At 36.9% G+C, this 14,462-nt stretch overlaps 1 protein-coding gene across 1 annotated transcript; it reads left to right on the top strand.

Moving 5' to 3' along the window:
* The first annotated feature begins 3,706 nt into the window (after positions 1-3,706).
* LOC105437555 (neurotrypsin-like) lies at positions 3,707-8,676 on the top strand. The gene is made up of 3 exons (XM_030976380.1): positions 3,707-3,818; positions 7,774-8,127; positions 8,504-8,676. The coding sequence occupies exons 1-3, from the start codon at positions 3,725-3,727 to the stop codon at positions 8,674-8,676; spliced, it is 621 nt and encodes a 206-aa protein (XP_030832240.1). The 5' UTR covers positions 3,707-3,724.
* Positions 8,677-14,462: the final 5,786 nt, after the last annotated feature.

The following is a 14,462-nucleotide window of genomic DNA, read 5'->3' on the forward strand; positions in this document are numbered from 1 at the left end:
TAATCTGACGGTAATTTAATGCCTAAAACCTCTAAGCTTCTGGGTGCTCCGCCGGCTGGACCTTACGCCAATTAGTGTCCTGCCAGTGTCATAAATAAGATATCAAAATATGTTCATCTGACAAAAAAAAGTGGGGGGGGGGGGGACAAAACGCATTTTTGCCCCCCCCCCCAAAAAAAAAAAAGAACGCCCCCCCCCCCCTTCCAAAAAAAAAAAAAGTAAAGATGGTTTGTATTTTTAACCAAAAAGAACATAAAAATAATAAAACCCCTAACTAAATCATATATAATGTTATATTCCATTCAAAGAGAAGCAAAGTTAACGGGAATTAAATTTCCTTAACATTCCGCACGCCACCTATATTTATCAATGGAGCTTTTTATAGCGATACGCGCATATCGTGAAAATATTGTGAGAGAATCGGAAAGCGTGTGTGTTTTTTATTATAGGGGTGAGAAGACATGAGCCTCTGAACGCTGGCGTACTGATGGGGGGGGGGGGGTATTTCTAATTCGAGACCAGTAATTTACAAATGTTGCTGAAATTACTTGATTTTCTGAAATATTTAAAGTCATACTTTTTTATGCGTTTATTGTTGTTGGAAAACTAGAAATTCCCAAATAAACAGTCGGGCGAAAAATATGCTTATTTAGAAGCCTTGGTAATTTAGTTACCAGGGCCTGCAGACGGCTGGGCTCGGGGGCTCAAGCCCCCCTCACTTTTTGAAAAAGTATGTTACAGAGAAAAAGACAGAAAGAGAGAGAGAAAAAAAATAAGTGACCCGTCAATGTCACAAATGAGGTATCAAAATATGCTTATCTGACCGTAATTAAATACCTAAAACCCCTGAGGTTCCAGGGGCTCTGCCCCCTGGACTACACCAAGGGCTCTCAGGGGGGACCTGGATACTCATCTGACCGTAATTTAATACCCCAAACCCCTGAGCTTCCGGGGGCTCTGTCCATGTACCCCCCGCAAATTAGTGACCTGCCAGTGTCACATATAAGGTATCTAAATATGCTTATCTGACCGTAATTCAATGCCTTAAAACGCTGAGGTTTCGGGGGCGGACAAGGCATCAAAATATGCTAATCTGACCGCAGGCGCGTAGCCAGGGGGGGGGAGGGGTCGGTGGGGTCGGTGGCCTCTCCAAAAACGCCCCCCCCCCCTAAAAAAAAAAAAAAAAAAAAAAAAAGGGGGAAAAAGGAAAAGGACGTAGAAAGAAAAATGAGCAGACAAAAAACAATTTTGAAATTCAGACAAGGATTAAGAGTCGAGAACGGTATAACGAATCGTCTTCTTTCTCTAATAATTCAATTAAACGTAAAAGCTTCCGCGCTTCGCGCAGTTTTCGCACAGGATGGGGGGGGGGGGTGTCGACTGAGTTAAGACAAGGATTAAGAGTCGAGAACGAAACAACGCATCGTCTTCTCTCTCTAATAATTTAATGAAACGTCAAAGGTTCCGCGCTTCGCGCTGGAGGGGGGGGGGGCCTGAATTCAGACAAAGATTAAGAGTCGAGAACGGTACAACGAATCGTCTTCTTTCTCTGATAATTCAATTAAACGTCAAAGCTTCCGCGCTTCGCGCAGTTTTCACGCAGTAAGGGGGGGGGGTCGACTGAGTTAAGACAAGGATAAAGAGTCGAGAACGGTACAACGAATAGTCTTCTTTCTCTAATAATTTAATGAAACGTCAAAGCTTCCGCGCCTTGCGTAGGAGGGAGGGAAACTCGTCCCTCCCTGCACCACCCCCTTCTAGGGAGCGCGCTATGCGCGCTCTGTAAGTGATTCACACGCTCCACCCCTCCTAAAATAAAATCCTAACTACGCGCTTGTCTGACCGTAATTAAACGCCTAAAACCCCTGAGCTTCCGGGGGTTCCGTCCCCTGGACCCCACGCCAATTAGTGACATGCCAGTGTCACAAAGAAGGTATCAACATAAGCTCATCTTACCGTTATTAAATGCCTAAAACCCCTGAGCTTCCGGGGGCCCTGCCCCCTGGACCCCATTAGCCGGGCCTAAGGCGGGCCCCTGAATGCTTATCTGACCGTTATAAAATGACTAAAATCATTAATAGTTCAGCGCCCATCACCCCACGCCAATTAGTAACCTGCCAGTGTCATAAATAAGGTATCAAAATATGCTCATCTGACCGTAATTAAATGCCCTACCCCCTGAGCATCCGGGGGCTCCGCTCCTTGACCCCGGCCGGGGCTTTGCCCCTAGACCCCACGCCAATTTAAGAGAATGGGGTGATGCGGATTTTTTTTTTTGTCTGCCTCCCAAACGTTTTTGCTCATTTTGTCACTCCTGGTCATCATTACGGACCAATATTTGGCTCGCATAATTTCAAATTTGGACCCCCCCCCCTCCCCTAAGAAATCATTGATCCGCGCCTGCTTCATCCTTACTAGTCTAAAATCCTGATTTCGATTCAGCGTATTCTATGCTATTTATTGCGTCCTTTACAAAATATTGGGTTAATCTTACAAAATGGTTTTCGAGGCGCATCGGGGAGAGGGGGGGGGGGGGGGGTGAAATTTTGATATATTTTTCATGAGAATAAAATGTCATGATTATATAAACATTTGACCTAGAATTTCTACCAAAGTCAACAGAGTCAATACTCTTTTTGATAACCATGCACTTCCTATACTATAGGTAAAGTGTTTTAAGTAGAGCGATAATTTCTGAGTTAAAGCAGAAATATTTTTTGTTGATTTGACAACAACAACAAAAACAAGATATGTAAAAGAGAGAGGGAGAGAGAAAAATAGATAAAGAAATAGAGAGAGACGTTGAGAGAGAGAGAGAGAGAGAGAGAGAGAGAGAATTGCAGAAAGAGGAAAAATAGCAGTTAAAGCGCAGTGACAACGATATAATTAAGTATATATAGATTATTTTTAATCAACATATATTTCTGGTTTGGGACTGTTATTTACTTTTTGGGAGAGATAAAACAAAACAAACGTAGCATATATTTTTAACAATAATATTTATTGACCTAATATCTCTGCGATGCATTCGTTTAAAAGTGTCAAAACAGGTGTAGCCTCATTATTATCTATACATAAATCAACTAATTTTTTGTTTCAACATGCATCGTTATATTTGAAATGTTCGGCAAAATCTGTCATTATCCATTTGATTGTGTACACGAAATAAAGTATATCAGACTTACATTAAAAAAGTTGATATGTTCTTGATCATGCACACATTATCAATACGTTTTAATTCAAAACCGGCATGCGTGGAAAATGCGTAAATGTAAAATTAGTAGGCCTATTCGATTCTAAAATGTAATCTGCATTTGTCAAGATCATGAAATTTAAAATAGCGTGTAGTATCTAATTTCACATTTTCATTAAAGATAACCGAAAACATATATCAGGGCATATTTGTATAACTGAGAAAATTTCGCCTTTTAACATTATGTTTCTACATCTTGTGATTATTAACAAATTTCCAGTGCCTCCAACTTCCGGAATCTTTAGCAATGGATCGTGACATGCCGTGTTTAGAAATCGCTTGAACAGTGTTTTTTCCTCTTCTTCGACGTTTACACATCAATTATAGTTATACTCCCCTTCCTCTCTTTTATTCATTGACTTCCTCTTCCTGTATTGTACGCGTGCACTTAAAGTGGGTTTTTCCATATTTTATAGGGCCATTCACGAGTACATAATTATCCAGGTGCGCCTTTGGTATTGCACGTGAAATATGGCGACACTTGGTCTTGGGAAACTGGTGTGGAGCAGAAAACTATGGATATCGTGTCTCTTCGTTTTGTTCTTTCCAAACTTCATACGATGCGGTAAGTCTCAATTCAATGTCTTAGATTCAGGGCTGGTAAATATATACCTGTTGACTGATTGATTTCAATTCATGCATGTTTCTTTAAAGGGTAATTCCACTCCAAAAATAACTTAATTTCAATAGAGGCATACAAATCAGAAAAATCAATAAAAAAAAGTTTGAGCTAAATCTGATACTAATAACAAAGTTATGATTGTTTAATGACATGAAAAACTTTAAAAATCACAATATTAATTGGCAACTCACTCATGAGTCTGTGACGTCATTGCTATCCACTAATTTATTGTTTTCTTTATATTGATAATATGGATTTTCAATTTTTCCCTCTTAAAATCATATTTCATCACACCAGCATTCAGGTTATATTGATGGTAATAGGTTTTTGTGTGGATGCATTAATATTAAGTAATTTTGTTTAAATTAAATCATGTAAAATGTGAATTTTGATAAACTATTTATATAAAAATCAGTGATTATGAATATACAATATCAAGAAAATTGTATCAATTCTTCAAACTTCATAACAGATTTTGTGAAATCATATAACCTGGGCAAAGGCATGGGGAAATCATTTTTAGGGATAAAAAGGGAAATGAATGGGATAAAAATATATAAAGCAGTTGACAAATAGTGAGGCAATGACGTCACAAACTGATAACCAAATCGGCAATTTGTGTAGTGATTTTCTGAGTTCCATAGTTTTTCATACTTTAAACAAAAATTCATAACTTCCTTATTAATTATCCGATTTTACTCAAATTTCTTTTGCTCTGTTTCTCTTCTTTTTTTTTTTTGCATCGATGAAAAGTAAATTATTTTTGGAGTGGACTTAGCCTTTAACAAACCATAGGTTACAAACTAAATATTCAATTTTCGTAATGTAATCATATTTAATGCACAAATCTTTGTGAAGTGCCTCGTTACAAATTATTTCATTCCTAGTAATTGCATTTCGATATTCAGAATGCAAATCGCATACATGACGTGTTGCTGGGTGAAACAAGCCATAAACTTTGTCCTACCTAGCAGGCTAGCAACAATATTAACGTATGCAATTTGCATTCTGACTATTGAAATACAAATATCATAACACGTGAATGAAATGATTTTTATATATAATTTATTGATTAAGATAATCGTACTCCTTAAAGCACTTATAAGTCTCTACATAAATCCAAAATATTATTTGTTATTTTCGAAGGATAAATTATTGATCATGTTAATTCTGGATCATTGAGAATTTAATACCTTAAAAGGACTCAACATTAATGTGAGAAATATTTAAACCAAGAACAACAGCGAAAACGAAGCCCAAAAGATCCATTCGATTCCATGCATATGTTTATGATGTGTAATTGAGTATGAATCAAACTTCTCCTACAATCTTTGGGAAATTTACAGTCATGTGTAATAGTTGGAAAATTGCTATCCAAAGTAATACATTTCACTTTCCCGGCCGACAGAGTTTTGGTGAAATACAGCAAGTTCCCATATCTAAACAAGAAATATGCTCAGTCATGAAGGAACTGGCAATGTTGAGAGAAAAATTCTGCTGAAATATTGGATGTTTTTACATGGTCGAGAAAAAAAAATTGAATTTACAAATAAGTATTAAAATGTGTCGATATGGAAAAGAAAACGTAAATAGATATTCTGAGAAACATTGAACAACATTTGCTTATGAAAAAAAAATGTCATCAATTCGAATAATATGATGTTATATGTGTAATGTAGTGCGAATATATCTAATGTGCTAGACGAGACGAGATTCTAACCACCATTATAATCTTTTTTTCCACTACCTTTTGGAACTGACTTTTTAAATATCTGCTTAAGAAAGCTAAATAGCATCTTTAAATCCTAACAGAATTGATTTCGAGCAGTAAATCAGGTCCCGCTAAAAAAAATATTAAAAAATCGATCCATGAAGGATAAAATATAAAATCGATTTGTGTCTATTGAATGCTCCATTACAAGAATAAAAGGAATATTTATTGCGAATTAGACATGACGGCATAATAATGAGGGAGATAACTCCACCACGGGGAAAATTTTAACTAAACAAATATAGGTTTTTGCGGCCAATTTCGCAATTTTTCCATTCAAATTTATGAACGTGCATTCAAATTCACATAGAGGTCGCTCGCAGGTGAATTCGGGCATTCAAATTAAAAATCCGGGCAAAAAAATCATTTATCAGCACTCTTATGCATGTTCAGTTAAATCAAATTCGAGAATGTGCATACAATTTCCTACTTCCTGCATTCAAATTAACGCGGCGCTCGCGATAAGCCGGTTTTGGGCATTCAATTTCATTTTTGGGTGATCAATTTCCTACTACGTGCTTTCAATTTAGTGTATATTATTGAGAGGGATTCCAGATGAGAGGGAAACTTTGATTTCTTTAAATTGATTACTTGAATTTATTGTTAATCACTGTTACACAATGAAATCTCCACATTTTAGTTAATGTTCATTGTTTATCTGACAATAATTGTTGCCTTTTGATCATGTATTTGATAATCATATCGATAATTGTATGTATATACATGAATATCCTGTACTGCACCGTTCTTTCAATATATATGTATACATGTTCTACATAATTGGAAACATTAGTAGAGTTTAGAACATAAAAAATAGTACTGCGGAAATGCATTTTCTATCAATTTTTTAAAAAGTCAATTACTTTTAAATGCATTTCCACAAACTTGAATGAAAAGATTTTTTCAAAGAAAGTGTTCTGATGTATATATACCAGTTATCTGTATTTGTTCTTCTCTCTTTATCGCTCTCTGTCTCTCTCCAATCTCTCTCCCTCAACTCTTACCTCTTTTGTGTAGGCCTAATCAGATATGATAAGCGGAATACCCGTCACCTATGGATCCAAAGAACAAAGACACTTCCTATAAAGATAAACTTTGCTCATGAAATCACGCATTATTAAACACGGATAACACCCCCTACAATAATTAGTATACTTCACCTATCCTCAGATCAGCATACACAATTTCACAATACTCACACATAACACCGAGTCCACCACAAAATAAACAAAACTTTAGACATTTTCTTATCTTATAGGCACATCTTGGTACGTTTATTTATATATATATTTTGAACATGCCACGAAAAGTGTGATATTTTTACAATCTTTAATTGAGTTGAAAGGGAAAAAGTAACCGAGTGTCATTTTGTATCCAGGGATATGACACTTCACACAAATTTCGACCACAAATCTTAGGCAGTTTCTGCAGTTTTCATTTACACTGTATACAGCTTTTTGTTATGTGTGTGTGCTATGAGTAATATGGCAAGTTAAATTCATGTGTTTAACTTTTTGTTAGCCTCTTTACATTTGGTAAGAATCAGGACTCCCGAAAGACAAATCATGACAGACCCTACAAAACGTACCTTAATGGCTTGACAATATATATATATATATATATATATACAGGCACGTACACATGGGGGGGGGGGTTGGGGGGTAAAACCCCCCTCCTTTGGTATTTTTATGCGTGTAAAAAATCCCCCCCCCCCCCCCCCAAAAAAAAAAAAAAAAAAAAAAAAAAAAAAAACTAACCCCCCCCCTTTGGATTTTTTTTTTTTTTTTTTTTTTTTTTTTTTATTATTAAAAAAAAATAAAAATAAAAAAATAAAAATAAAAATATTCCCATGGCTGACCTAAAACAGGTGACCTCCCCCCCCCCAACGGAGCAAAATGTCAAATTTTCAAATTTCGAGACCAAAAAAAAAGTGTCCTCTTGATGCCATGTACGGGTCGGCGTGGGATTTTGTTTTAGGGACTCTCGCGGCTAAACCCGACGACGACTACGGTCGAGCTTATAAACTTTTTGGCAATCGGAGGGGTCAAATCCTACAGGTAAAATGGGGTGACAGTTTCGGGACAGCTAGAGGTCTTAATTATACCTTCGTTTCATTTATTTTGAAAGATGAAAGAGAAGGAGACATCCGGCTGGTTGACGGGAACAGTTCAAATGAAGGTCGGGTCGAGATCTTCTACAATGGCTTGTGGGGGACAATATGTGATGACAGTTGGGATGACCTTGACGCGATGGTGGTTTGTCGACAGCTTGGATACTCAGACATTGTTGTTGTAGCCAGGAGTGGTGGTACATACGGACAAGGATCTGACCCGATATACCTTGATGATGTCGGCTGTTCGGGAAATGAATCAAGGTTGACTGATTGCAGTAATGGCGGATGGGGCAACCACAACTGCGGACATTCTGACGATGCTGCGGTACAGTGTGAAGATAAGTTGAGAGCAATGTCTTCAGAGAGATGCCAGCATAAAATCTCTCCCATAACGTCTTTCAATTTTCTGATCGAGTTTGAAATAGAGAATGAAGCTCCTTGTCTAGTTTGGTTCCAACCCCTCTTCGTGTTTTCCTGTCAATATCCCTCCTCTTGACCATTGATATAGTTCTGGCAGTTTTACATGTGCCTTTATGTCCTGTTCGTACATCGGTTTATTAAGTCTAAGATACTTGATATTGCGTGATATGAAAGAACTATGTCATGTTTAACTCTCTTATGTTTCCTTTCAACAACACGAGTACACTTCCCTAAATTCAAACAAGAACAAATAGTACATTATACCTTCATTAACGATTTTTTATTTGTTTTCTCTAATTGCTTATCTTATTGTTTGCCTTGCAGATCGGTCTAAGGTGGACAAATATTTACGTTTCAAGATCATCGCGGGATCTGTAGGTGCGTTATTCTTCATCCTCGTATGCGGGTACTGCTTTGCACGACGGTCAAAAACGAGCCCGTCATCGAGACGAGTCATTCGTGTGAGAGAGGCTCTCGAGTTCGAAATTGAAATCTGAGACCAGTTTATTTACCAGTTGATTTACCAGTTGATTTACCAGTTGAAAACCAGTAGATGATTACCAGTTGATTTCCCAGTTGAAAACCAGTAAATGATTACCAGTTGATTTACCAGTTGAAAATCAGTAGAATACCAGTTGATATACCAGTTGAAAAACCATTTCAATGTATGTTATGCATATTAATGATTAATTTGTATTTTTGCACAAAGAATATAACTATCATGATCTGTCAACCAAATGTGACAATGCACATAAATTTTGTGATTTATATTTTCTTAGTTAAATATTGACAAATATATTACACATGTCTGATCATGTTTTTCATCTAATTTAAGACGTAAAATTAGATATATTTATATATGTAATTACTAACCAGGATCATGGGTGTCGATCCCGGGGGGATGGGGGGATATATCCCCCCCCCCCCAATATTTCAGGTGGGGGGGGGATGGCCTGTACAATCATCCCCCCCAATAATTCACCAAAAAAAAAAAAAAAATGAAGAGAAAAATTAATGATGAGAATCCGATGAGAGTAGTTAATGGTTATTACTCGCAAGATGACCATCAATATACACATTTTGCTATCTCATTTTCATAATACATACATATATACGAAGTAAATAATACAACCGTATATGACACAAGAATAAATTGAATTCTCGCTCATACGGCTTCATCAGGAATTGATGAATTTATTCAATTTGTTCAATCAACAGCATCATAGAAATGCAGTGCGCCAAATGCAAAGACGCAGCATCAAAAGCAACGAGCTAAATGTTAAGCGCGAAGCACAAAAGTAGCAATCTGCAATGCACATCAGAAAATCCTGGACAGTGTAAACATAGATGAACTCTGTGACGATTTCGTGATGAGATCGGAGACAAGGAGAAAGATTTTCGGACATTAGTATGACTTATAAAATAGTTCACTAGTTGTTATGTTGTTTCCGTTCACCCTTTTTAAAATTCACGTCATTGTATCTTTATTTTATTTTTTTCACTCATTTTATTTCCTGATATTTCTTAAAACATTTTTCATTTTTGGAGAAAGATTATTATGTCACAACTAATTTGTGACACAACTTATTTTCAGTGGGGAAACTGAATTCAGACAAGGATTAATATAGAGAACAGTACAACGAATCGTCCTCTTTCTCTAATAATTTAGCGAACAGGGCAAAGCTGTTAGGGGGACAACTGAATTCAGACGTGGATTAAGAGTAATAATCAAATGAAACGTCAAAGTAGACGATACAACTAATCGTCTTCTTTAACTAATTATATTTCTAATTATTTACTCAGACTTGAGGACTACTTTTGAAACAGAGTATTCACTTGGTGGTACAGATTGTGAAGATAAATATATATCTCTTGCACTGATATTATACAAAAATTAGTATTCGAAAATGTGAAAGTTTCAAAAACCTTGAAATATTGGCACAATGATATCTTTACGAACGAAGATATTCATATATATTCAAATGGTACACAGACACTACCCTTAGAACATGATTACATATTGTTTCCGTGTGTGATGTTTCTTGATTACCTGCTCTTACGATGTTTTTTCCTACAACATATTACTTTTGTAAAATGTGCTTATTTGACGTAGAAAAACGTAGGAAAAAATGCGCAATAATTGCTTGGAATATATTCAAGCAAAATATTGTGAATAAGATATGAAATAATACTTACGGTATGACTTTCATTCGTTATGTTTATGTGTATCAAGGAAAGTTAGTACTAAATGTTATCACTTTTAAATGTGTTGCAGTGAATTTTTATGGTTTTATGGTTAACAATCAGTGTTTTATAATGCAATTTAAGCATCCTTAAAATTAAACAAAATTATAAGGGAATCTTTTTTTTTAATAATATATAATCATACACATTTTTTTTTTTAGATTTCAGATATGTTGATGATGATGATGATGATGATGACGACGGTGATAAGATAGTAACACCAAATACTTATAGTATGATGACATAGTAATAATAATAACAAACATAATGATTGGTTCGGTTTGGTATGTTATATTTTTTTCCGTATTAAAAGCATATATACATATCAACATAGAAAATAATGATAATTATCTCAAAGGAAATCGACTGGATAGCTCTAGGGATGATAATACTACTACTATTAATAATAATAATAATGTTTATAATAATCATGATAATAAAATAATATTAATGATTATAATAATAATAATAACAACCCTTTTGAAACATGTAATTTAACAGCAATTTTCCAGAGAAAATTGACAGAACAGTTTGCTTTGCAAGTGTGTAATTATCCCTATCATTAGATTTAATTCTGATTCTGCTCTTATTCTCTTCATGTAGAGGAGTGGAAATCCACTCTTTCAGGAGTCATATCAGCGTTCACTTCGTTTTAGAGTGAAATCCACTTCAAAATTATACTAGAATCCACTCCAAGCGAGTGGTTGAACGAGATTTCCAGAGCTGTACATTCAGAGAGTACTAATGTTATAATTATTGGGTCTTTTATGGATTTCATGGATTTGGCAAAGGATCATGTGACTTCCATCTATCTACAACTGACGAATGTAAAGTCTGTCAAGCCTGTGTTTTAAATTTCTCATGCATGTTAAGATTGACTTAGAGGTAATACAAAGGACAGACCTATGTACTGATCTAATAATATGAAACTGGATGTGAAACAAACAAAAAACGTATCAGTCTTTCAACGATGAAAAATTCTTTTATTTCGATGTATCGAGTTCCTGTGTGTAATACGCAAATATTGTACTATGATAAATAAGTCTTTGTATTTTTTCTATTTTCTGATTGTAAAAGAAATAAAACGTTTAAAGGTGTATGTAAATCATTTTCAAATACATGGGTCTTTAATTTTTTTCTTTTGTCATTCTTTTTTGAAAAATTTAGACGTGTGGATGATTGTTATTTGAATAGTAAGCAAATGTTATATCTCCTTATGACTGAATCAAATTTTATTAACGAGCAATAAGACAAATAATAAAAGGTTTAGTCCACTATAATCTTTGATATAAAACAATTGGAATCAAAATGTTCACCAAAATAATTATTCCCCATTCAACCCACTTGGCTGAAGCAATGCCATTAAACAAACAAAAACTGGCTATATATAGGGCACTATTTTGTTCTTCTTTTAGGCCATAAAATATAACGTTATAAGACTGAGTGATGTGGAGGAAAAACATTTTCAGCAAGGAAGATAACACTGAATATACAAAAAAGTAAACACTTTGACAATATTTTCCGAAAATATCATTTCACGATATCTATATGATTTTCTTCTACGAAAGTATGTTTGAAGGTCTATTCAATCGGATGGCATTAAAAACCGTTAACAATATAATACGCTTGAGTACGCACTGTCTAATTTCGAAAATCTTGCGAAAGATAGTTTGCGCAAAAAAATTTGTTGAGCAAAGTGCATATTGGGTATCAATTCCAGTTTTTCTATTAATTATCAACAATTGATTTGAACCATCAGATGATCTTTGACCTTACATCTGGAGTCAAACACGATTAACGCCCCCCCCCCCCCCCATACGCACACATAGTGGCATACATCCACACTCACGCGTGACACACACGCAGGCGCGCCGGAAGCAGTTTGGGATTGGGAGGGGGGGGGGGGCAAACATTCCAGGGGGCTCACCTTCCAGGGGCAGTGACGTTATGAGAAAAAAACGTTCGGTAGGGGGGGGGCAGACGAAAAATCTGCATCACCACCAGTCTTAAACGTTACATGCAGGTCCCGCTGAACGTTTTTCAAAGTGGAGTATTAACGATCAGGTAGAGCGTAAATTGGCGTGGGGTCCAGGGCATGAGCCTCGGCAGGGGGTCAAGGGGCTGAGCCCCCGGAAGCTCAGGGGTTTTAGGTATTTAATGACGGTTAGATGGGCATCCAGGGGCCCTCTTTAAGGCCATTGACGTGTTCCAGGGGGAGGGTAGAGCCCCCAGAAGCTCAGAGGTTTTAATATTTAACTACGTTCAGACGAGCATCCAGGGGCCCGCCCTAGGGCCCTTGATGGGGTCCAGGGGGCAAAGCCCCTGGAAGCTCGGGGGTTTTAGGTATTTGATTACGGTCAGATGAGCATCCAAGGGCCCGCCTTAGGGCCCTTGAAGGGAGTTAGGGGGCATAACCCCCGGAAGCTCGGGTTTTTTAGGTATTTAATTACGGTCAGAGGAGCATCCAGGGGGCAGAGCCCCCGGAAGCTCAGGGGTTTTAGGTATTTAATTACGGCCCGATGAGCATCCAGGGGACCGCCTTAAGGCCTTTGGTGGGGTACGGGGGCGGAGCCCCCGTAAGCTCTGGGGCTTTGGGCATTTAATTACGGTCAGATGAGCATTTGTTATGACTTATTTGTGACATTGGCAGGTCACTTATTTTTTCTCTTCGTCTTTCTTTATTTTTCTCTTTAACATACTTTTTCAAAAAGTGAGGGGGGGGGGGGGGGGGGGCTCGAGCCTAGCTACTTTGCAGACCATGACATAAAGGCTTCTAAATTAGCGTATTTTTCGCCCGACTGTAATTTAGGAATTTCTTATTTTCGTACAAACGCATCAAAAGGTAAGACTTACGAAAAAATGGAGAAAAAATACCGGAAAATCATGTCATAACAGCAACATTTGTAAATCACTGGTATCGAATAAGAAATACACCTTCCCCCCCCCCCCCCCATCAGTACGCCAGCGTTCAGGGGCTCATGTCTTTTCAGTCTCACCCCTATAACAAAAAAACAGACACGCTTTCCCATCCTCGCACAATATGTCCACGCTATACACGTATCGCTGTTATATATACCTCCATTGATAAATACCGTATAGGTGGCATACGCAATGTTTATGAAATTTATTTCCTGTGAACTTTCCTTTCCTTTGAATGGAATTGTATATGTAAATTTAATTCAGGTTTTTATTATTGTTATGTTCTTTTGGGTTAAAAATACAATCCATGTTTACCACTTTACTGCTTTTTTTTTTTGGAGAGGGGGGGGGGGTGGTTTTGGGGGGGGCAAAAATGCGTTTTGCCCCCCATTTTTTTGGTTGGGTGGCAACCCTGCTGGAAAGAACACACTCATTCACACTCATTCACAGTGTGAAACACAGTGTGAAAACGTAGCTCACACTGTGAACACTGTGTGAACACACAGTTCACACTGTGAACGGAGTGTTTTCACAGTGTGGACACTGTCACAATGTGGTAAACCACACAGTATTCACATTGTGAAATTCGATTTCACAGTGTGAATGTACCCGCTCACAGTGTGAAAATTATTTCACAGTGTGACCAAACTGTGACAAATATTTCACACAGTGATAAATAGATTTTCACAGTGTGAATACCTTACGACATACATTTCACAGTGTGAACAGTAAATTTCACAGTGTGGCCACTCTGTGAAAAATAGAATTCACAGTGTGGCCGCCCTTTGGAAAATATTTCACAGTGTGAACTATAAAATACACAATGTGGCCGCTCTGTGAAAAATATTTCACAATGTGAAAAATAGAATTCACATTGTGGCCACCCTGAGGACAATATTTCACAGTGTGAAAAGTAAAATTCACAGTGTGGCCGCCTTGTACAAATTTCACAGTATGGCCACTCTAGCTGTGACAAATATTTCACAGTGTGAAACAGTAGATTTACATAGTGTGGTCAGTGTTATAAATACAGTACACATAATGAATTTCCTCATTCACATTGTGAATCCTGATCATTAACAGTTTTGTTTTGCATATGTATTTGCTCAAAGACCATACC

Source organism: Strongylocentrotus purpuratus, unplaced genomic scaffold (genome assembly GCF_000002235.5).
Source record: "Strongylocentrotus purpuratus isolate Spur 01 unplaced genomic scaffold, Spur_5.0 spur5_scaffold_9, whole genome shotgun sequence".
In the NCBI taxonomy this organism is placed as follows: domain Eukaryota; kingdom Metazoa; phylum Echinodermata; class Echinoidea; order Camarodonta; family Strongylocentrotidae; genus Strongylocentrotus; species Strongylocentrotus purpuratus.

Excerpts from the sequence above, each read along its gene's own strand:
- LOC105437555 (XM_030976380.1), top strand. The coding sequence starts at position 3,725 with ATGGCGACACTTGGTCTTGGGAAACTGGTGTGGAGCAGAAAACTATGG. Across the intron at positions 3,819-7,773 it reads TCCAAACTTCATACGATGCG|ATGAAAGAGAAGGAGACATC; the intron begins GTAAGTCTCAAT and ends TTATTTTGAAAG. Across the intron at positions 8,128-8,503 it reads AGCAATGTCTTCAGAGAGAT|ATCGGTCTAAGGTGGACAAA; the intron begins GCCAGCATAAAA and ends TTTGCCTTGCAG.